Here is a 24,233-nt window from a genome sequence, read left to right on the forward strand (position 1 = left end):
CTAGCGAGCTCTAAGACCGTCGCGTGAAGGTTGTCAAGTTCACAGCAGAGCAAAAGCTTTTAGGTTAGCTGTTCGGGCTCCCAAAGCGTTAAAATAGCAAACAGGAAAACTACGTTTGTTGTTTCTCTGTTTCAATGAACATACAGTTCATTTTACAAGGATTCCTTCCCCACAACGCCCCGGATTCTTGAGGTCAGTCACAACCGGGAGTAAACAGATTCAAGAGACCTTCACACCTCTAGGCCTCAAAACTGAATTTCTTCCATCTGGAAGCAGCCGAGGAAAGCTTAGGAGTGCGTTTCCTGCGCATCCCGTGGAAAAGAACTCTGGTCTAAGTGTAGCAAAACGGGCTCTTACCAAATCACAAGCTTTACCAAACCACAAACCTTACCCAATCAACCACTCGCTCTTTCCCTGGAAATCTGCCTTCCTGGTCCCGCCCACTTGCGCCCTTTGCGGCCAAACCGACGCACTCAGGCCCAAAGGCCCCACGTGAACGCTCCTAGGAGATCGTATTTTAAATACGATCACACAGGGCTCCGATTTTGATCAAAAGACGTCTCGGAAGACAGAAGTCTAGGGCTCCACCTCGCTGCCCGAGCAGAGCGTAGCACCGGGCCCCGCCAGTCGGTTCCCGCCTCCGCGCGCGTCTGACGTCACTAAGCTGCGTCCCAGGGCTCGGCGGCGGCTGTGGAGCTGGCGGCGGTGCCGCCGAAGGCTGTCCGAGGTAGGCTGCTCTTGGCTCTCCCATGGAGGAGGCGGCGCTCGCTGCGGTTCCGGATGCACGGACTTCCTGCGGGACGACGGCGGAGGCGGTTGCCGTGTGCGCGCCGGAGCGAGCTGCCTGCCTGGGTGTGTGAGCGGGCACCCTGGTCGCCCGCCGGCCTGCGACAGCGCTAAGGTAGCTACTTCCTGTGAGCCAGCTCCGGGGCCGTCTGCGGGCGGAGAGAGGCCCCAGGGCCGACTTTGCTTTTGGCGTGTTGTGAGGTGGATGCAGCTTCCCCAGCGATCCGCAGTGAGGAAGTCCGTGGTGAGTCGGATTGCAGTTTAGTCCGGCGGAAGTCTGGCTGGAGCATGCTCGATAAGTTCTGTTAGGTTAGTTTGATTTGCCTTCAGGAGTTTTTAGAAGGCGGCTTCAGCTTGGTGACATATTGATTATGCTTGTTTTTAATTCCGTAGCACTTAATAGGGTCGATGGACCCTTTTCATGTTACAGAGATGCAATGTTGCGGGTTTATGCCGCTTTTGTTTCTTTTTTTTTTTTGGTTTTTTGAGACAGGGTTTCTCTGTGGCTTTGGAGTTTCGTTTCTTTACTATAATGTCAACAAGACATTTAGGACTACATCTTCTGTTCTGTTTCTTGAGATTCTGTATCGTATGCTCATTTCATACTTTAAAGTTAAAAGAGGAAGTCCGAGAGCAGAGGTCTTTACCTTCCAGTCAGCTGTGTTTTTTATAGTACAAGCTAAATGCAAAGCACATGGAGAGTATTTAGAAATTTTCAGTCCCTTTCATCTACTTTCATATTTTCTTCTTTCCAGGGTGGAACTACTTGGCCATGGTTAAGAACTTTAAATGGGAATAAAGAATAGCATTTCCAGGAAAATGAGAATGAACAGATCATCTCTGCTTTTAAAAAGAAAGACCATATTAAGCTCACATGTAAGTCAAAACTTTAGTTTCTAACAGCGTTGCTAAGTCAGGTTGGAGATAAGGTTCTGTCGCATTCGTTTGGGTTTAAAATTATTAGCCGAGGAACTGAGGAGTTCGCTCCATTGGCAGAGTGCTTATCCGTGATCGCCTTCCTAAAAAGCCCGGCGTCTAGCAGCACACACCTGTCCAGCTAGTCTTGTTGAATCAGTAAGCTCTGGGTCCATTGAGAGGTCCTGTCTGGGAAAATAAGGTGGGGATTGACCAAGGATACTACGTCTTCCACAGATGTGAACCCCTCCCCCCTTACACACACACACACACACACACACACACGCTAGCATGCCCGCAAGAAAAATTAGAGCTAGATGTGACGTTAGAACTACTGAAAGTTTTAGAGGCATTGGATATGGTGGCACAAGTCTAGTTCGAGCACTCAGGAGGCTGGTACAGGGGGATTTAATTTCAAGATGAAAGCCGGCCTGGACTGGGTGGGGAGACTCTTCTGTCTTATTTAAATGAAACAAAAATTCTTTCAAGTTTTAAGATGATATGTAGCAGTCAGGAGTAGTAGACCGCCTCTCCTGAGAGCCTACATTGTGAGATATGCTTTCACTATGGCTGTATGCCATTGCAAGTAGATGCTGTCTTGTAATATTGTGTCAAGTAAGTGTTATTAGGGATAAGAAAAAGAGTTCCACTTGTTTTTGAAGATAAAAGAATAATTCCCACATGACTGAAAAGTACCCTTTCTTTTTCCTATAGGAACTATAGAAACCTTCACCTAAACTCTGAACTATTTTACTGATGTATGTTGTGGTAGAAGAATTTCTCTGCAGAGTGACATAGTGATGATGGGGGGTAATTAAGAGAACTAGGTGAAAGGGTGCAAAGTGACAGGTGTGTGGAATAAGATGCTAACGCGTGGCATGAAAGTTAGAGGTGATAAAGATTGTACTAGGTTTTAAAAGTCCCTGCTTGACAAACCAAAGAGCACTACACACGTCTGTATTGTAGAACTAAGCATATATTTGAGATTGCAATATGCCCAGCTATATATAACATTTTGTATATACTTAATTGTGTTGATCTTGTGTAGATAAATTTGAAGTTAACCCTTGTATAAAGTTCTGTGATTGACTCTAGGTAAGAGTAACTTGTGGTCTGGCAAAATAAATGGATTGCAGGTGTGTTTGATGTCGGACTTATAGGGGCTCTTACACGGTCTGACACCTAAGTTATTCTGTGGTATCCCACCTAACTCTGCTCACGTAGGCTCAACCCTAGTCTCTCTCTTTCCCCAGAGGACAGTGTATCTTCTTTTATGTCAGAGCTTTATTGTATTGCTGGTTTGTTTTTTTCCATCCCTTTCAAGTCTGCTCCTCCAGACCTCCTCCTCAGCCCTTTGGCCCCTTCAGTGTGCTTTATCTTTTCCTCAGTGCAGTGTTTCACCCTGCCCCCGCCTGGGAGGGACCGTTCCTGAAGACAAGAGCTCCGGTCTGTTTTTGTCCTGACTGTACTCCCTGTTCGTAAATTCATTCTGGACTCAGAACAGCTTTGCTTAAGTAAATGTTTTAGGGAAGCCAGTTCTTTTTTGAGAGCCACAGTGAAGGAGGTTACGATCTACAGAAGTCGCATTGATAAAGGTTAGAAGTCCAGAGTGGTACAGTCTGAAGACTAGGGAGTTCTTGGCTTCTGGAATTCAAGCAGTGCTTAGTGCTTGCTTATAGGCGTGCCTTTTGACTGAGCCCTTTGCCATGGAGGCAGGGTGAGTAAACAGAGAAGTAGGTGTAGGTTAGATTGACAGTACCCAGCCTTGGAGAGAACACGAGGCACGTGAAATACAGTATTATTAGGAAGTAAGATATAAGAGTTGATCTGGGACACATGAAGGGTTTTAGTTCCTGGGTTACAGAACTAAGACTGATCAATAGTGGGTGATCATCCGAAGATTTTTATTTTTATTTATGTACTACATCCTAACTCCTAAGTTTTTCTCCTAAGCCAGAGAATAAGATTGGCAAGGATGTTTTCCACCCCGGTAGACAGCACTGTATGGTGTAAACTGGACTAGGGCCAGGAGAAATGGAAGTGCAGAGCAGAGGGCAGGCCTGTCTGTCCTCCAGGTAGGATGCCTGTTTTGTCCACTCTGGATGATGGTGAGGACAGTGACAGCATTGTCAGAGCGGCGGGAGGATAGCGTGGGATAGAGAAGGTCACTGACACCTGGTTTCAGCTGTCAGTTCCCTGCTGTGACTAGGAGACGTCTCCTGGGAACTAAGGATGGAATCTGAATGGAGACCTGGTTCTCCTACCTGCTGTCTCGGCCTCACTCCTGGCCTCATCCAAATATCTCCTCAAGCCCTTGTGGGAATGAAACAGGAAAGATTGCCAAGTTGAAAGCTCTGTCTGTATATAGTTGAGTTGGTGTAATTTTTAAGTTTGCTCATTTTGGTGATGGAGTTTCTCGTCTGTCATTTTGCTTTTTTTATTTTTATTTTTTTTTTGGTTTTTTGAGACAGGGTTTCTCTGTGGTTTTGGAGCCTGTCCTGGAACTAGCTCTTGTAGACCAGGCTGGTCTCGAACTCACACAGATCCGCCTGCCTCTGCCTTCGTCTGTCATTTTGTAAAGGAAGTATCGGTATAGGCTTTTCTTATATATTACAATACATGAGAAATATACCATGCTTCCCACCCCCACTCCTTAAGATACATATTCTCTGTGGTGTAGGTGAATGCAGATTGAATTTGTCAGCTTTCTCAAGGTGTATTTCACTTCGGACATACTTGTATTTAATGGAAGTTTGCATTTTAAGTTTGTAGAATCAGTTGTGAAAATCTTAAGTTTGTTAAAATCTACAGGAAGATGGAAATTACAAGTTTAAAATGTGCTTAAGAATCGAATCTAGCCTGGCGTGATGGTGCATGCCTTTAATCTTAGCCTTTGGGAGGCGGAGGTAGCGTGTGAGGTCAGTACAACTTTCAGTACAGCCTCAGCTACACAGACTTTTTCTCAAATCAAAACAAGATTGGAGCTCACGGGCTAGGTGTGGTGGTGTACTACTTTAATCCCAGCCTTGGGTCCAAGGCCAGCCTGGTTTACAAATCTAGTTCCAGGCCAGCCAGGGCCATACATTGAGGCTTGTTTTCTGGAGAGTGATCCTTGAACATGGGAACCTTTGATCGACGGTTCCTGGGGCTTTTGAACTCGAGTGCCTGGTATATAATAACTGCTCAGTGTATTTGCTCAACCATCTTCCATGTAAATGGTAGTAACAGTTGGGGGCCACTCTGCCTGAGGCCTTCTGAGAAATAGACTTATCATCTTTTGCTTGGAAATCTAGGTGAAGTTAAATTTAGCAAGTTTGCTTTTCCCTTTCTACCCAAGATACACACAGGCTGTTGAGCCTTCCTCAGCCCTGAAATGTACCAGTGTGTACCGTGTGTGTGGGTACACATATGGAGGCTTGAGAACGAAGGTATTGGGTGTTCTGTTCCGTCAATTGCTGTCTCACTGAACCTGTAGCTATGCTGGCAACAAGCAAGCCTGAGCAATCCTATTTCTCAGCCTTCTCCCTCCTGTTTCCAGGACTGGTGTTATAGGAACTGATGAGGCCATACCCAGCTTTCTGAAACATGGGTGTTTGGGATTGAACTTGGGTCCTCATATTTGCTGAGCCTTCTTCCAAGCCTTCTATGTCTTCTTGTTTAGCTCTCTGTAAGCTTGGCCCTGTCTTATAAAAAAATGTGTCTATGGCCTGTGCTCTCAGCTGTGGTTGACCGTCAGTTACAGAGAGTGGGAACAGGGTACTACCAGACCAGGGATTAGCAAAGCCACTCATTTCTTTTGGGGCATCACACCTATGCCCTATTATTAAACCTTAAGTCCAAATGAGATAATTTATTTTGATAGTTCAGTGGCTTGTAGTTGCCTTAGAATTTGAAGACAAGCCTCCCACTCCTCCCGCAACTGGAATGTCCAGAAGCTCACACAAACTGAAAAAGCAACCTTAATTCTAGAAAGCCTGTTGAGTCAAATGCGCTACCACAATGAGTACTTTTGTGGGTAACCACCACAGATATCCAAAATAATTGTCCGTAAGGAACTTAGTGAGTTTGCAGATGAACAGTTTATCTTCTGGGAGCTGAAGACTTGACGGGGTGGTGGAGAGCACTTGTTACTCTTGCAAGGACCCACACTCACAGCCGTCTGTAGCTCCTGTCCCAGGAGACCTGACACCCTCTGCGAGGACGGCAGCAACACACGCGTGTGCTTTCATGTAGGCAAAACACTGAACCAGAAAATAATCCTCTAAACATTTTTTAAAGTCTGTCTTTTAAGACAGAATAGTAATTGAGAATTTTTTTCAACCACGTGTACATGATTGAGTCAACTTGTCCCCAAAACGTTAACTTCATATGTTTGGTTAGTATACAAGAAAAAGTCCAAAGAAAAGGGAAAGTAGATTTTAAACAGCATCATGAAACTCTAAATGTGAAGGAAATTCATATATAAGGAAGGCATAATAAAATAGGAGCAATTAACTTTTGTTGACCTTAGGATAAAATGAATCCCTTTCTAGAATTAAAGTTGCTTTTTCAGTTTGTGTACTTCTGAAAATATACCAGTTGGGGAGTGGGAGGCTTGTCTTCCGATTCTTAGGCAGCCACCAGCCACTGAACTATCAAAATGAATGATCTCATTTGGACTTAAAATGCATACAATAAAAAAGCCTTATTTTAATTATCTCTTCACCGTATTGGTTGCGGGCATTGACCCTGGCACTAGGCATGTAAAGTATTTTCTTAGTTTCCTGTACTCAACCAGAGAAAGAGCACACTGCACAGCATAGCAGAGCCTTGTGGGCGTGATGGTCATGAAGAACTGCCGGAGGCAGACTTCCATTAGAGAGCACCTTGTAGTTCCTGTGGGAGGAGTGGCTGTCTGATTGATAGTACTGAAGCCCACTACATGGCATACACAAAACGGCCCGGTTACTGTGATAAAGACAGTTTAGCGCAGAGTATGTCTGGAGGGGAATTTGTGGCAGTCAGTTCCAGGTTTTCCTACCATAGCAGATGTCAAGGCAGCAAATATTAGTGTGTCTGTTTGTTTTAATTTTTCTTCAGTTTTATGTCATCTTGGTACAAGCGAGAAGAGGGAACCTCAAATGAGAAGATGCCCTGCTAGATTGGTCAGTGTGCAAGCTGGTCGTGCATGTTCTTGAACAGTGGCTGACATGGGAGAACTGGGCTCACTGTGGAATGGAGTCATGCAACCCAGAAAATATGGAGTCTGTTTTGCATTGGCTAACTTCTGGGGCGTGGTTGGTATAGCCAGTGTTCCTCCATTTTCCCTTTCCCAATGGGTCCCAGTTATAAATTGTGTGTACTCCCCTTCTCAATGCTGGGGTTTTGTCTGGTGTGAACTTGAAGTCTGTGTGTGCTGTCAGCCTCTGAGTTCGTGTGAGTATCAGCCTTGTTATGTCTAAAGATGCTGTTTCCTTGGAGTTGTCCATTGCTGCTGACTCCTCTGAGCCTGGGTGGTGACTAAGGGCAGCAGCTGCAGGGTCCTGGGGCAGCTTTCCTGCAAGTCAGTGGTGAGTCACTGAAGAACGTCTTCCTTTTGAGACAGGGTCTCACGATCCCAGGCTAACCTCAAACTTGCAATGATTTTGATCTAAGTACATATTGATTTATGAAATAATGAACCTAATTGTAACTTCTCCATGCAGTAATATACTTTATTTTGTACCCCTCATTCCCTCTTTTGTCTCCTTCACCTTCGCAGTGGTCTTCTCAGCTAATCCCTTCTCCTTTCATGCCGTATTTTTATTGTTACTAACTTTTGTTAGTGTGTGCAGTAACAGGTTTCATTACACATTTTCATATGAGTGTGTTCTACTGGACTCATATTCTTGCTCTCTGTTATTTCTTTAACTATCCCTCCTCCCCCAGTATTCCTCCCCTCGCCTTCATCACACACAAATGCAGATTCCACATATAGGAGAAAATATGATATGTCTTTTTTCTCTTATTACCCTCTTTTGCTCCCTAATCCCTGTCTTCATTTTTTTCTCCAAGTAGTACTCTTTAAAAAAAATTGTCATGCATACATGTGTACATGTATGTGTGTGTGAAATCTTTATTGCACATAAGAGAGCAAACATGAAATATTTGTCTTTTGTAGCACAAATAATAAAAACCCAGAGTCAGATATTGGGGTTCAACCTGAAAAACAAAGCAGCCAAGCCACTAGAGAAGTCTTACCTCCACCAAGGCTGGGTGACTGTAGACTAAGCTGACTAAGCCTCTCTCCTCTCATTTTATATATTCCCTCTAGTGCTGGGATTCAGGGTGTATGACTCCCTAGTACTGGGATTAAAGGTGTGAGCCACCATCAACTGAATTTGTTTTTGCATTGATCTTGTGTAGCCCTGGGTAGCCTTGAACTCAAAGATCTCTCTGACTCTGTCTCCTAAATCCTGGGATTAAAGGTGTGTGTCACCATTGCCTGACCTCTAGCGACTTTAGCTTTGCCTCTGATCTTCAGGCAAGATTAATTTATCAAAATACAAATAATATACCACTATGGTCTTTATGAAACTGCTTTATTTAGCTTAACAATGCATACAGCTCCATCCTTTTCCCTGCAAATGATGTGATTTTGTTCTCTGTGTCCAAGTAGAAGTCCGTGTGTGTATGACACATTTTCTCTGTTTATTTCATAGATGCACTGCTGGTATTTTTTGACTTGTAAACAGTGCTGTAGTAAACATGTATATGAAGATAGTTTTGTGACATTCTGGCAGTTTCTTCAGGGAAAGGCCCATCAATAGTGTAGTTAGATCATATGTACTCTTTAGTTTTGGACGTACTTTCATACAGATACAGATAGGCTGAACTAGTTTACAGTAATATGCTTTCCTACTGCCTGCACCCGCCCCCACACTTGTTTTCTTGATAGCCATTCTGACTGGATTGAAGTGGAAGCTCGGTTCAATTTTGATTTGCATTTTCCTGATGGCTAGGGATGTTGAACTTTTTTTTTTTTTTGTCTATTTATTGGTCGCTTGTACTTATAAACGTGTGGTGTGTACCTGGGGCGTGTGAACGTATTTGTTGGTGCATGTATGGAGATGAGAGGGCGACCTCAGCTGTGAGTCTTCACCTCCCACCTCATTATGAGACGGGAGTGTTGGGTAGTTAGGTGACCATGGTCATTGCATGTCACCCCTGTCTAGCCAGTGTTCACTCTCTGGCTCACTTGGATGTTTTTCAGTTCTCAAGCTTATGGGCTCTCAGTTGGGTTCTGTAGCACAATGCTGGTCTGGATGCTGAGGCTGTTTATTCTATTAACAGCCGCTCCAGAACAGGCAGCTCTATTTGTTGGGATCAGTTAACTTCACTCTCTTCACCTGTATTGATCTTGAAACAGGAAGCATCCTTTGGAGCTGCCGGACAGCTGTGGACTTCCAAGGCCAGTCATTTGCCTGGGAGTTTAGGTGTAAGCCAGGCGTGCAGAATGTGATGGAAACAGTGGAAGCAGATTCCTTTTTAAAAAGTTCTGATAGTGTAGGAACTTCTCTCCATCTTGTCCACACGTCCTGCTTCTTCCCTCCCTGCATGTGTTTCTTTCTGCAGCTGGTGGTTACCGTCAGGTAGAGCATGAGGAAGTTACATTTAAACGTAGGGTGACACGTGTTTGGGCGTATAGAGAGCAGAGCCTTAGCTTGTCTAGCTGTTTCTTTCCTTACCTGTATCTCTTGTGATTAGAGTCTGACAGTCTCTGAACTCCTCACTGGGACTTCATGTTTTCATCTTGAAAGCCCTGGAAGCACTTTGTAGACAACACTGACACCACTGTCTGACCCGTTTCCTCTCCACGCCGTGAGCGTTACCTTAGACTGTAGGGGCAGCTCTGCCTCTGGGACTCGGCAGTGAATCCTACCCTGAGAATCCTGCAACTTTTTAGCATTGAAGGTGTGTTGTGGCGCACGCCTTTAATCCCAGCACTCGGGAGGCAGAGGCAGGCGGATCTCTGTGAGTTCGAGACCAGCCTGGTCTACAAGAGCTAGTTCCAGGACAGGCTCCAAAGCCACAGAGAAACCCTGTCTCAAAAAACCAAAATAAGTAAATAAATAAATAAAATCTTTTATGTAACCAGGTGGTGGTGGCGGTGCAGGAGGCAGAGGTAGACGGATTTCTGTGCATTTGAGACTAGCATGGTCTAAGTTTCTACATGCAAACCTTTATTTTTCAGAAGGCAGATGAAAACTGGGCGTGGTGGCTCACTCATACCTTGTGATCCCAGTATTTGAAATGCTAAGGCAGGAACATTAATGCAGGTGTGAGGATAACCTGGGCTACAGAATAAGAGCCTCCAAAAACAACAAAACGTTAATAAAGTCTAAAAGCATTACAATAAATAAATAAAAATCATATTGGTGGGTTTTATGCACTACTGGGGATCAAATGTAGGGCTTTGTCGCTAAGCCATACCCTCAGCTCCCATATTGGAAATTTTATACTTATTGTGCAAAGTGTGCTGAAGTGTTTCGTTTGGTTGTCTTTGGGGCATATAGGAGTCAGCATGATTATGCTTTCAAGCTGAGTCAGCTGTGATAACTTTGTGTGAATTTCCCTGTGTTGTGACCAGTGGGCTCTATGAGGTGTGCTCTTCACAAGGTTTATTAGTCAGGATCCTCTAAAAGAACATAACTGGTGTGTGTGTGTGTGTGTGTGTGTGTGTGCGTGTGTGTGTGTGTGTGCGTGTGTGTGTAGGTGAGTGTTTTGCCTGTTTATATGTGTACTGCATTGATTGCCTCTGTACCCATGGGAGTCAGAAGAGGGTGTCTGATCTCCTAGAGCTGGAGTTCCTGATTGTTGTGAGCCACCATGTGAGTGCTTGGCACCAATCCTGGGTCCTCTGCAAGAGGACCTGTCAGTTTGAGAGGGAGAATGATATGGAAGGGGCTGGAGGGAAACAGTGGAAGTTCAGAGAAGTGATGCGGTTATATTTTAGCTAAAAATATACTAAGAGAACAAAAAGCACAGCTGGTTCTAGTATCAGAGAAGGAATGCCAGCACCCAGATACACCAACTTGCCAGGAGTGAAGGCAGGCAGCCAAAAGCAGTTTCTTCTTTCATGTCTTTTATCTAGGCTGCCACTTTATGTCACCCATATTGGGGGTGGGACTTCCTGCTTCAGGTAGTCTGACCAAGGAAATAAATCTCTTATAGGAGAGCCTGGAAGGTTGCATTTACTTGATTCTAGATACAGTGAAGTTGACAACCAAGATAAGCCATCACATATATTGATGGCAGGGTACAGAGGAACAAGCAAAGTGTGAGAGACTTTAGGTCCTTATGCAGAACTGGCAACCTAACCTGCTCCGTAATTTTCTCTCCATTTACCGGAGTAGGCCTGGTAGCCATGTTCCACGTCAGTGAGATGAGAAGTATCTCTTTGAAGTGTATAGCAGTCACAATGAACCTCCTCTAGTCTTTCCCCTTTGTTTGGAGTCTACTAACTAGTATGGTAATGCTTATTGTTGCCGTAGTGCTATGTCTGTGTCTGCCTCCCCATTGAAAACTGAAAGTTACTCTTTCTGTTTTGTATGTACATATGTTCTTGTTGCTGGGGAATCAAGCCTAAAGCTTTGTGTGTGTTAGATGTGTGTTTGGACACTGGTTACTTAGCCAGAGAAGCTGCATATGTCTGCTAAATAACATTTGAACAGAGACGCTATGGGGCCCAGTAGGGAGGCACTGGTCTGTAGCCTTGTCTTCTGAGGAGGAATATTTCTACTTCAAGCCCAACCTGGGGTACAGAAATCTGTAAGAAAGTATATTTCCCCCTCTACTTTGTAAGCTTGAGTTTTTACCTTAGTGAAGTTCATGGGTCCGCTCATTTGGAAAGTGAACGAACTGTCTGTTTTAGACCTGTGCTTGTTGTGAAAGCTGTGGAGTGAGTCTCCTGTTCTCTAAAGACCAGAAGTCACATTCTGTGTCCCGGTAGATGTCTTGTGAGAACTGCCCTTCCTCAGCCTGTTTCCAGAGAGGGTAAATAGATTAGCGTATACCTTCTGTATCCATAGAGCTTCCCGTCCCCTGCCCCTCTAGGGTTTCCCTATGTTGCTTAAGCGGGCCTCAAACTCCAATTCCTCCCAAGTCTGCGTCCTGAGTGCTAGAATTATGGGTGTGTATTACCACACCTTGCCCCAAGTTGTTTCTTTTCTTTTTTTTTTTTTTTTGAGACAGGAACTCTGTAGCTTTGGAGCCTGTCTGGCCTCGATCCACCTGCCTCGGCCTCCCAAGTGCTGTAAGGATTAAAGGCAGGCGCCGCCACCACCACCTGGCTCCAAGTGTATTTCTTAACAATGTATGCATGAGAAAAATTTTAATTTCTCTATATGAATTTTTCAATAAGGATGTTTGAAAAGTTGATAAGCATATTGATAACCTAGATTTATGTATTGTTACATTTGATTTTCTTGTTCTTTTCCTAACAGCAGAGTTATATTATGGAATATCAGCTAAGGTTGGAAATCGTTAAAACAATTCAAAGCTAGAGTTTATAAAATTAACCCAAACTTGTTTGTATTACAGTCCAGTCTTTGCCGTAAGAAGAAGAACCATAATTAGGTTAGCCCTGAGTTTGTAATAGTATATGTGTTTCTGGTCATTGGCAGTAAATAAAGATTTTGGTGAGGACAGAAATGAAGCAAACATGTGAATTGTTCGAGGTGCTATGATAATTCTGTGAAAAGTCTCACTTCATCTCGTATCTTTTAGATCTGAAGACTGCACCATCCTGCCTCCAGCACAAGCAGCTTCTCTGTCTCGTGATCAATGTCACTCACAGGAACTTAAGGAGCAAACGAAATGAGCCTGGGGCGTGGAAAATATGACTTTTATATTGGTCTGGGACTGGCTATGACCTCCAGCATCTTCATTGGAGGGAGTTTCATTTTGAAAAAAAAAGGCCTTCTGCGACTTGCCAGAAAGGGCTCCATGAGAGCAGGTAAGTTATGTCCCGAGGCTATCAGAAGTGCATAAACGCTTACACATCCTGGTTCTTTGCATATAGAAGCATGCTTTGTGAGGATATCGGAACATTTGGACTGCTTGATATCAGAATATTTATTAGATAACCAGATGCCAGTTTTGTAATGAGAAGTAAGTTGTCAAAAGTAATTGACTGTTCACTTGTATAGGTGCTGACGATAGGAGAGAACCAGTGCCCAGTTAGTTTCCAGAGTTTAGATTTCATCATGTCTGCACGGCAGGGATAGGGTCTAGGGTAGAACCAGGCTTTTTTGAGAACTGGGGTATTTTATACATGATAGTACAATTTCTGACTTCTGCCTCAGATGTTTTTCTTGGTGATTTCAAATTGCACAGAGGAGAAAATGGCCTTGTCCGCCTGGAGTCCTCTGCTTACTGACCTGAGTGGTGTGTAGGTGTTCCCCTCGAACTGCTGATGTGTTATGAGACTCTGGAGGATACTTGGTGTGAGCGAACCGTAGTTCAATCCATGGGTATCCACTGCTGTTCCCAGAATAGTGAGATAGTAATGCTTACCATACATCTGGGCTGTGCTGTATTTTAGAGCATATCAGGCCTCATGAGTAGACTACACCACTGTCAGCCACAGGGACCACTTTTCTTCCCATGCCAGATCTAATTCAGCAATGTTGAAACAACACAGAAGTCTCTTAGGACTTAATGGTCAAGGGAGAAAATAACAGTATCAGCATTTTTCTGTAGTCCTTCAGTCTTGGTTTTAAGGCATCTCCTGTTACTATTCCTAAAGTATGGCTTGTAAAATTGATTCGCTTTGTTTTTTATGGACAGTGGCCAAAGTGCCAATTATTTCCTGACTTAGTTTGGTCAAGGGGAAAACCAAGGAAAAAGCAGATTGGCAGCCTACATTACGAGGAGTTCTCATTCTTCTTGTGACCCTAGTGCTCTCTCAAGTGGGTCTGCAGACATCTAACTAGCGTTCCCCTTTGTAGACGAACTGCTTTGAAGTCGATCCACTTCTGTAAGCCCTTCCCTCCAGAAAGGTTCTTTTTCTAGTTCAGGTTCTCCTGGACTCACGCTGTAGCCCTTGAGACTTAAGTGCTGGGATTGCTGTGTGCACCGCATTGCCCAGGTTTTTTACTTTTTGCTTGTTCATTTTTCTTATTTATCAAAGCTGCTTAGGTTTGTCCTTTAACTCAAGAGGTAACATTGTGAAGATGTCTTTTCTAAGATGATCATAATTACAAAGAAATCTCATAGGCAATTTAAAATCTGTGATGACTTACTAGTTGCGGAGGTTTTGCAAGAGAATGATAATCTGCTAAAGAAATGAACTATCTCTTCATTCACAGGTCAAGGTGGCCATGCATATCTTAAAGAATGGTTGTGGTGGGCTGGACTGCTATCAAGTATGTATAGAGAACATTTCAAGTAAACATTATAAATATGTGCTAAAGTGTTTCATATTAGTACATTTTAGAGCTTAGAGCTTGCTTTTATGAGTTAAATTCAAAATAGACTTAAGCCTGTAAAAATAACTCACTTAATACTTATTTATTTTGAATAAGAACTTAAGAAATACTAATTTGATTAAAATATTTTTGTATATGGCTTTGCCTTTAAAAACACAGGATAAGTAGGTTAAAGGTATGTGTGTGCTGGGGGGGGGGGATAGAGCACTTCCCTAATATGTGAAACACCCTAGATTTGATTCCCCAGTGTTGCAAAAAAAGAAGAAAATAACTGGTAAATGGAAGCCAGAGGATCTTTTCCTTCTTCTCCTTTATTAGCTCTCATTCTAAATTGGAAAGGGGGTGTCTATTTAATAAGACCGTTCGTGTTTATTTTGGTGAAGAGGATGGAAAGATGGCTCAGTGGTTGTTGCTTTAGTAGGGGACCTGAGCTCTATTCCCAGCACCCATATGGTAGTTCACAACCATCTGTAACTCCAGTCCCAGGGTATCCTGGACACTTTTTCTGAGCTCCGTGGGCACCAAGCACGCCCATGGTAACACGCATACATATGTTCAGGTGAAACACTCAGACACAAAATTAGTCTTTGGAAGATGTGAACGAAATTGTCTGTAAGACACTGGAGACTAGAATATTCAGCAGGTGCTTTTCTGTTGATATCTCTTGTATGCCAGACATTGTTCTTGATGCTAAAGAGTTAGTAAGAGTGGACAAAAGCACCCCCCCCCACACACACAGAAAATCATACCAGGAACTTACATTTAAAGTGGGCAGACAATAAGCAGGAATAATAGGTTAAACAGTGTGTGGGGGGATATGAACTGGAGAGCAAATAGACCGACTTTTAGGTGGGAAACCACGGAGGACAAACCTTACTGAAAGGATAGTATTTGGGTAGTAGACAAGTGAGAATGTGAGGGATCTGGCCATGTGAAAACAGGGCCTTTGAAACGAAGGGAATAGTAACTGCAGACTCCACTGCGGCCTGCGACTGCCTGTGAATGCTGCAGCCCTCTCTGGGATGCCTCCAGTTGTTCTTACCTCCTGGGATTCACACTTTTGGGTAATCGTCTCCTAGATGGAGTTAGTGCTGGCCCAGTACGATCACAGAATCCAGAAAGTCATGATGTATGACTTCTAAGGCCACATCATAAATGGAGTTGCAGCTCTCCCCTTCCTTCTTGGATTGTTTGTTTTGGGGAAACCAGTTGCTGTGTTGTGAAGACATTCAATAGCTATCTTTAGAAAGATCCCTGAACAACAGCCAGTCATATCAGTGTGCCGCCTTGGAATATGGCTCTAGCCTTCAGAAACTGCAAGCCTTGGTTTACATCTGATACAAGTTCTTAAAAGATCCTGAAATTTCCCAACGTCTGGGCCAACAAGCCATGTCAGTAAACTTCTTTTTCCAGCAGCATAATTAGAGTGATTTTTCTCCCTAACACTAGAGCATTAAAACCCCGGGAAGCTTTATAGAAAGGTCAGCAGTAAGGAGTGTGAGCCAGGGGGCAGCAGGAGATAAGTTTAGAGAAACGAGGGCCTTCCTTAGCTCACGGAGAGGACTTTTACTCTATGTTGGATGGGAAGCCATTGGAGATCCTGAGCAGAAGGTGTGCTGTCATTCTCTGGCTGCTGTGTTGACGCACGGGCCTACTGTGTAGACTGCGTCAGGATACTGGGGTTAAAGGAGGTAACAACTCGGACGGGGTCGTGCCAGGAAGTATAGTGAGAAGGATTCTGTATATGTTTTCAGTGTAGAACTGACAAGATGTATACATGTTCTCATCGATCAAAATGTATGGTGTAAATGAAGGACATTGAAGACTGTTGGCCACAGCGGTAGAAAGGACTGTTCTGATGCTAAAGAGATAGGAAGGACTTGAACAGACCAGGTAGGAGGAGATCAGGAGTTTGTCTGAGTCTATTAATGTTAAAAGTTTATATAAAACATTTAAACAGATATGTGAAATTGGCAATTACTTAGACAGGTCTGGACTTGTACCAGGTCATTCAGGCTGGTGACCAAAAAATTTGGAGTTGCTGTCTATGTAAAACTAAATACTACAGGAGGCCATTAGGAAATGAGACTATGTAGAAGTCCAAATATCAGATACTCAAAATATAGACTTAGATACATTTAGACCTCAGGAATAGAGGAGGAAAGAGACTGCCTCCCAGCACTCAGGAGGCAGGGGCAGGCAAATCTCTGAATTCGAGGCCAGCCTGGTCTACATACAAAGTGAGTTCCAGGACAGCCAGAACTGTCTTGGAAAAAAAAAAAACCACAAAATTAAAAAAAACACCAACATTTTTGTTTTTAAACACAGGATCACAATATAGGAGGACTGAAATTACAAACACCACACCCCTGCCTCCTCATTTTACACTGGTGTGTAACCAGAGAATAGACTCTGTTCAGGGAGAAAAGGGGATGTTATCTTAGTTTCTGTCAGTGTGACACAAACCAGAGTCGCTTGGGAAGAGGGAACCTCAGTTGAGGAACCACCTCCATCACACTGGCCTGTGGGCATGTCTGTGGAGCCTTGTCTTAGTGATTTCTATGAGAGGGCCTGACCTGGGCAGCTAATCTGGGCTGTGTAAGAAAGCAAGCCCGTGAGGCTGGACAGAGATGGCTTTGGCTAAGAGGCGCTGTTACTCTTGCGGAAGACCACACAGTGGCTCACAGCTGTCTGTAGCTAGTTCAGGATATCTGATACCCTCTCTGGCCTCTGCAGGAACCAGGCATGCACAGGGCACACAGGTACACCTGCAGACAAGCACTCATGCACATAAAATAAAAAGAAAATTAAAGTATGAGGCCAGCCCCAGTTACATACTGAGAACTGGTCTCAAAAAAGCAATTAAAATAAGACAACTCAAAAAAGAAAAGAAAAAAAAAAAGGTATCTCCTCACCTCTACAGCAAAAGACAGCCAAGCAGAAAGCAGTATGGAAACATGTAGTATCGTGCACTGGACAGATGGGTCAGCATTTTCACTGAAAACAAGTTACAAAGCTGAGAGAAAAGCCTCCTTGAAATGAAATTGAAGAGCTGACGTGATAGTAGAGACCAGCCTTTGGTCCAGAATGTGATAGAAGCTCTCGAGGTGCCGCCTGGAGCAGCGGACTCAGCCTTCCCAATGCCCTGACCCTGTATAGTACACTTCCTCGTGCTGTGGCCCCCCAACCACAAAATTATTCTCATTGCTACTTTAGAACTGTGATTTTGCTACTGTTATGAACTTATGTAAATAACTGCCATGTGACCCCAAAGGGGTCATGACCCACGGACTAATAACTGCTGCCCTAGAGGAAGTAGTTAAGGAGATGGTGGTTTCTGAGTCGTGCTAACAAGGGTCAGCCTTTGGTTGCCCGGAGTGTTCTGGCTGAACTCTGAAGGCTGTCTCCCTGTCTCCTATGTACTGACTCACCATTTGACAACTTCTTGCTAGTCCCTGTGCACCTGGCAGGAAGCAGAAATTCTCTAGTGAAAACATGGCCTCAGGCCCTTCATATCTCTGATGTTGGTTTTTAGAAAGAAGGATCCAGTAAAACTTGAGATTTGCCTTTATATCTATCTGGGTTTTTTTTTTTAATTGTTTTTATTGAGGTATACATTTTTCTCTGTTCCTCTCCTTTCCTCCCTTCTCTCCTTCTCCCTTCACTCGTGACCTCTATGCTCCCAATTTACCCAGGAGATCTTGTCTTTTTCTCCTTCCTTGTAGATCCATGTATATCTCTCTTAGGGTCCTCATTGTTGTCTAGGTTTTCTGGGGTTGTGAATTGTAGGCTGGTTTTTCTTTGCTTTTATGTCTTAAAGACACTTATGAGTGAATACATATGATATTTGTCTTTCAGGGTCTGGGTTACCTCACTCAATATGATGTTTTCTAGATCCATCCATTTGCCTGCAAATCTCAAGATGTCATTATTCTTATTGCTATGTAGTACTCCGTTGTGTAAAAGTAGCTGCTTCTCTTAAATATATTTGGTATTCTAGTCTACAGATATCTTTATTACCTTTAAGCATAAATTACAATTTTTAGAATTAAAACTATAGATTTGTTTCTTGAGTCAGATACCAGATATTGGCAAGTTATTGAACAATACAGTTAATAATATGTAGGTAGCATGAAATGCAGTCACATGCAGTCTGCCTGTATGCCTGTCTGAGCGGTGTTCTTGTCCGTCTCTTCAGTGGGAGCTGGGGAAGTGGCCAACTTTGCTGCATATGCGTTCGCTCCGGCCACACTGGTGACTCCACTGGGCGCTCTCAGTGTCCTTGTGAGGTAAGCATCTCCATTTGACACGCAGACACGGTCCGTCCGTCAGCAAAACACTAGAGTGCTCTCTGATTATATGTCAGTGCACTGGAACAAACTGAGGACGTCTTAATACTTGGTAGCAATGTTGCCCACTTTCATAGTTAGTGGGGCAAAATCACTTTATGTTTCGGCTTTTGTTCAGGACTAGCATGTTCGTGATTTCAGCTCTAGGAAATCCCAGGTGCCCCTTGCCTCACCTTTACCATCCAGTGCACACACACTGGCAGGCAGGCTCCATCAGCGCCTGTGTAACATCAGGTCTTAGGAGAGGTGGTGTTTCTACAGACTGGCCTGAGGTACTTTCTTTGCAAGACCAACTTAAAACTTGTCCTGTTTTGTTATTGTAATGATTAGTCCAGATAGCTAAGCCTGTCTGAAATCTGAATTTTTATTATTATGTTGAAAGTTGAGAACTTTTTATTACTTTTTTAAATAAATTATATATAAAAATGAAATTATTTTGTTTTTATCCTTAATTTTTCTTTTATTATGCTGTGATCTTTCTTATTTGTCCTGTACTTTCTTTTTAGGTTTTGGTAAAACTAAGTTATAAAAACTTGTAATTTATAGTCAAACTAATAATTAAATGTTCCGAGTCCACAGTTTCCTGACTCTGTATTATAGGCAAATCATACACAATTAAACCAGCACATAAGGGCCGGCAAGATGGCTTAGCAGGTAATAAAAAACAAAACAAAAAAAAAAACCAAAAAAACACGTGCTTCCAACTTTGATGAGTTTGATACCCAGGACCCACACTGTGGAGAGAGCCTACTTGGACAAGTTGTCTTAGCGCCACACAGCAAGAGAGCCAGGGGTGGAGGGGATAAATAAGTATAACTTTAAAAGGATTGAAGTTTGGTAAATTTGAAGCATTGGTTTGTATATAGATTTTTAATATGTAAATTATAGCTCTTTATGTTTCATGTGGAGTCTTACCAGATGGCAGGTGCAGTTTCAGTGTATGTGGAGCAGGCGATTTGTTGTGTTCAGTTCTAGGACAAAGGTTCTGGTGCTCCTAGACGAGATTTTGTGGCTAATACCAAAATGCCAGTCCAAGAGAAGCCATAGAGACGGCCAGCCAGAAACTGTGATCAGTATACTGTGCTGGAAAGGCAAGGGGGGTGGGGGGGTACAAGCTCCCAGTTCATACAAGGAGAGTGAGCCGGAGTCAAGCAGTCTCAGTCTGGTCAGGCAAGCTGGTTAAGAGGGGCCTTGTTACTGTGGCTGGAAGGGGTTGCTTTTGCTTGGGAGGCTGTTCAGACTTATCTGTGGTTTCTTTCTTTCTTTCTTTCTTTTTTTTTTTGATCAGACTTGCTCCTTCAATCTAAGGGGATTGCAGGAAGTAGTACTTACTGAGCAAAGGAGCCAGGTGCAAAGTAGGGGCAGAGGTCACATTTTTATCCTACTAGCTGGACGCTCATAAACCCAGGTGAAGAGGCCAGTGCTTTCTAGCAGAGCCACCTTTAAGTCCTTGTTACAGTTTTCTGATTGAACGTACATTTTCCTTGTCTAAAAGCAGGAAGTATTTTGAGTTTAGTAATCTGCATTGCAAGTTTGTTGAATTTTAAAAGTGAGGGGGAAAAAGCTAATTTAACTGTTCAACCTCTCATTCTTCCTTTCAGTGCCATTCTGTCTTCATACTTCCTAAATGAAAGGCTTAATCTTCATGGGAAAATTGGGTGTTTGCTGAGTATTCTAGGCTCTACAGTGATGGTCATTCATGCCCCGAAGGAAGAGGAGATTGAGACCTTAAATGAAATGTCCCATAAGTTAGGTGATCCAGGTAAGAAAAGCTGCAGGTGTGTTCCTGAAAACATTTGAACTTGTTTCCCTGGCTTTGGCGTCGTATATCGCTTTATACTGTTCTCACAGTAAAACTCTGTTGTTAACCATCATGGTGACTCCTTCTTTCCCTCTTTATTTCCACCTGCTCTCACTTTACAGCCAGGCTGGCCAGTCCTGGGGTTTTAGGTGTGCCTCATTTACCCAGTTTTCTGGTATGGCTTGGAATTTGCCTCAGCTGATAGTTATTGCTGTGAAATTATCAGTTCCTCCTAGAACGCATGGTCTGGCTCTACTTCAAGCCTGCGTAGACTTTGAACCAGGTGTCCTGTTCTGGCTCCCGTTTATGCTCCTCCACAGTGGGTGTGAGTGTTGTCTGCTACTGAGTCACATTCAGATGTGGAATCCGCCCTTCTGGGGGAGACGGAGACAGGGTCTCAGCTCTGATTTGTCTGGAACTCTGTATACACTATGATGGTCTCAAACTCCCAGATACCCGCCTGCCTCTGCCTCCCAAGTGCTAGGGTTAAAGGCGTGTGCTACCACGTTCAGTGTTCAGTTTTCTCAGATTTGCTGCGTTCTTTGAGCTAGCCTATACTTTCTGACACTCAGAAATAGTTCTCATAAAATTTTTCTCCTGCTGCCTTTATTTCCTTGTTGCTGTCTGCTTTAAATATCCTTTATTTATGGAGTTTGAAGCAGAGTGGCTTTTCTTAGCCTTGGTTTGTGTCCCCCCCCCCCCTTTTTCCTTCTCTCTGTCACAAGGTCTCACGTAGCTTAGGCCAGCTTTAACGTTTGCTATAGCCAAAAACAATCATGAATTCCTAATGGTTCTGCCTCCACTTCCAGACTGATAGGGCTATTGGTATATGTCCCCATCCCCCACCTCCTTTCCATCTCAAAATGCAAAAGGTCATTTGCGTGCTCTCTGCAGTGGAGCTCGGATGCCTGAGAGCTGCCCAGCCCACGATTGTACTGCAGGCAGCTGTGCCGCACACCTCCGCACTCCACCAGGACCCCAGCAGTGCTGAGGTTCTCTTAATGACTGTTCTTTCGACGGGAATACTCCTAACTCCTGATTTTTGCAGATGAACATGTTGACTAGCCAAGGGTACTTCCTGAACTCGAGTCTCCAGCGGCTTCTCCTTCCCTGTTGTCATGAGCATTCCCCTGCCTTGTGCTCTAGAATAGTTAAGTAGGCATAAGATACTACTTTAGAAATGTTAGTGTTGTGTTTTTAAGTCTGTGAAGCATATTTTAGTCTTACACCATGTATTTAAAGTGGAACTGAGGTATAAAACTCAGGGTCCTGCACATGCTAGGCACGCACTCGTCTCCCAGGGCTCCAGTGTGGACTTTTGTTCTGTTAGGTGTCATTTTGCTGGAGGAACAAGGGAAAGCTAATTTTTTCCGTCTGAGAATTGTTTCCTGGGTGAGAAGTCACCGTCTGAGAATTGTTTCCTTGGTGTTATATGTTATTAGTAACTTACAAATTCCATAAAAGTACATTTCAAAATTAATTCGTCAAATAGGAGTCAGTTTTGTAGGGAAGTTAGTCCTTGGATATGTATACCTTTCCTATTGAATTTGTTTTCTATGTGCATTCTGATTTAATAAAACTATTTTTTTGCTTCTTCTAGGTTTCGTGGTCTTTGCAACATTGGTGGTCATTGTGGCCTTGATATTCATCTTTGTGGTGGGACCTCGACACGGACAGACAAACATTCTTGTGTATATAACAATCTGCTCTGTGATTGGAGCATTTTCAGTCTCCTGTGTGAAGGGTTTGGGCATCGCCATCAAAGAGTTGTTGGCCGGCAAGCCTGTTCTGCAGCACCCCCTGGCCTGGATCCTCCTGCTCAGCCTTGTGGTCTGTGTGAGCACACAGATTAATTATCTCAACCGGGCCCTGGACATTTTCAACACTTCCATTGTGACACCGATATATTATGTGTTCTTTACAACTTCAGTTCTGACTTGTTCAGCTATTCTTTTTAAAGAGTGGCAAGATATGCCTGCTGATGACGTCATTGGGACTTTGAGTGGCTTCCTCACTATCATCGTGGGGATATTTTTGTTGCATGCCTTTAAAGATGTCAGCTTTAGTCTAGCAAGTCTGCCTGTATCTTTTCGAAAAGATGAAAAGACAATGAATGGCAGTCTTTCTAGTATGTATGAAGTTCTTAATAATAATGAAGAAGACCTACCCTGTGGAATTGAACACACTAGTGAAAACATCTCCCGTAGAAATGGAAATCTGGCATCTTTTTAAGGATAAGATTGGAAAGTTAACCTATAATTCTGTTATAGTGATTTTTGAGTATCAGAATGTATCTGGAAAAAAAATTGTCCTCAAATAATGTTCTCGGAAGACAATCTTTTTTAATTAGTTTTCACTAATTTGGATCAAGAAAATTACTTTTCTTATATTTCAAGAATGGTAGCTCACTAAAATGACCTCGGCACATGGCTGATTTCTAATAACACTGTATTGTTGTAAAAGCATTTCACGTTTTTACCCGTTCTCCAGAGCTCCAATGCACTAATGATAACGTTAAGCCTATAAAATGATGCTTCATCTTTTCATTGGTGATGAACATGAAAATGTACATTTGTGATCCCCATCCCATCAATCCCTCATAATACTAAGGCTTTTGGATTATAAATATGATTCGTCACCCACACATGGGGTTTCCACGCAAGTTTGCCAGCCTCCTGTGGAAAGCACCGCAATGCTGTCAAGTCGGCACTGCCTGCCTCCGCAGCCACCAGAGCTCCGTGTCGTGCTCACAGTGGACTGTAGTGTCCTTCAGCCTCCTAACAACTCTGGGATGTTGACAAAGACTTGTGCGGTCTCTTCAATTTAGAAACCCGTGCTTGGCTAAAATGACAAGTTGGAACAAAGTCCTTATTCTGATTCCAGATGCTTAGATTTAAATGTTTGTAAAATATGGTCTCTTTTAGTTTACTTAAGAGTTTAAACCTTACACATTTTGGTTTTTTACAAGCTGTGAATAATGTTCATAGAAAAACGAGAACAAGTACAAAAAAAGCTAGACCCATGTAAAGAGCACTCTCCAGCATCAGACGTGCCCACTTCTCAGTCCCCTCCAGGCTGTCCCCACTGACAGGAAGAACTGGAGTTTGGGCCTCCGCTTTTTTCTATTCCTGCCCATAACTGCATAGTGGCTTAGTGCTGGTTTTGTGAAATCCTCTTTGGGGGGTGGGGGCGGGATAGCTTTGTTTCATTATTGGCGTTTTGAGGAGCTCTTGCCTTCTTCTTTCTCTGCTGCCACCCTGTCTAACTCCGTTTTGGCCATCCTGGGTGTCAGTCACAAGACCCAGTATATTCTACACAAATGTTCTAACACTGAGCTACATTTCCAGCCTTTCTATGTAATTTCAGCCCCAGAGCTAATAGTTTTTCCCTCCACAGATATCCTGTATGTCTGTTTATGTACTGTATCTATGTATTATTTTGCACATGTAAAAAAGCCAATGTTCATTCCCTTGGGGATGAAGAGTTAGTTTCCTCATTGAGAATGAGTGTGTTGTACGTAAAATACTTTATACGTACGTAATCTTGTACACAAGCATTTTATTTGGGCTGTCCCTTAGTAATATAGTCATTGACTTTATTTGGGCTGTCACTTAGTAACACAGTCGTTGACTTTTACAATCCACACTTTCATAGGCTGAGTACAGATGCCATCACAACTTCATATCAAATATTTTAGGTAACTTTTTGATATCAGGCTTGTTAAAGATGTAACTCAGGTTTACAGTACAGCAGAATAGTACTTGTGTTTTATTTTCTATGTAAAATAAAGCTCAAAGCTTTTGGACTTTGGTGTTTCCCAGCCCAATGATGTTGTTACGTTCCTTGTTCCTTAAGTTGTCCTTGAACTCCTGGGCTCCAGGGCTCCTCATCCCTCAGCTCTGCAAGCAGCTGCTGGGATGTCAGTTCCCGTCA

At 43.3% G+C, this 24,233-nt stretch overlaps 1 protein-coding gene across 3 annotated transcripts; it reads left to right on the top strand.

Annotated features, from left to right (window-relative positions):
- Positions 1–658: 658 nt before the first annotated feature.
- On the top strand, positions 659–24,109 carry Nipa2 (NIPA magnesium transporter 2). 3 transcript variants are annotated; one of them, XM_075953090.1, is made up of 7 exons: positions 659–901; positions 1,542–1,662; positions 12,448–12,676; positions 14,031–14,087; positions 18,349–18,439; positions 20,101–20,261; positions 21,901–24,109. In XM_075953090.1, the coding sequence occupies exons 3-7, from the start codon at positions 12,538–12,540 to the stop codon at positions 22,530–22,532; spliced, it is 1,080 nt and encodes a 359-aa protein (XP_075809205.1). In that variant the 5' UTR covers positions 659–901; positions 1,542–1,662; positions 12,448–12,537; the 3' UTR covers positions 22,533–24,109. The 3 variants fall into 3 exon arrangements, with proteins under 3 accessions (XP_075809205.1, XP_075809204.1, XP_075809203.1); XM_075953089.1 differs by having other exon boundaries at positions 669–1,095; XM_075953088.1 differs by having other exon boundaries at positions 674–1,030.
- Positions 24,110–24,233: the final 124 nt, after the last annotated feature.

This window comes from Microtus pennsylvanicus, chromosome 18, assembly GCF_037038515.1.
Source record: "Microtus pennsylvanicus isolate mMicPen1 chromosome 18, mMicPen1.hap1, whole genome shotgun sequence".
NCBI classification, from domain to species: Eukaryota; Metazoa; Chordata; class Mammalia; order Rodentia; family Cricetidae; genus Microtus; species Microtus pennsylvanicus.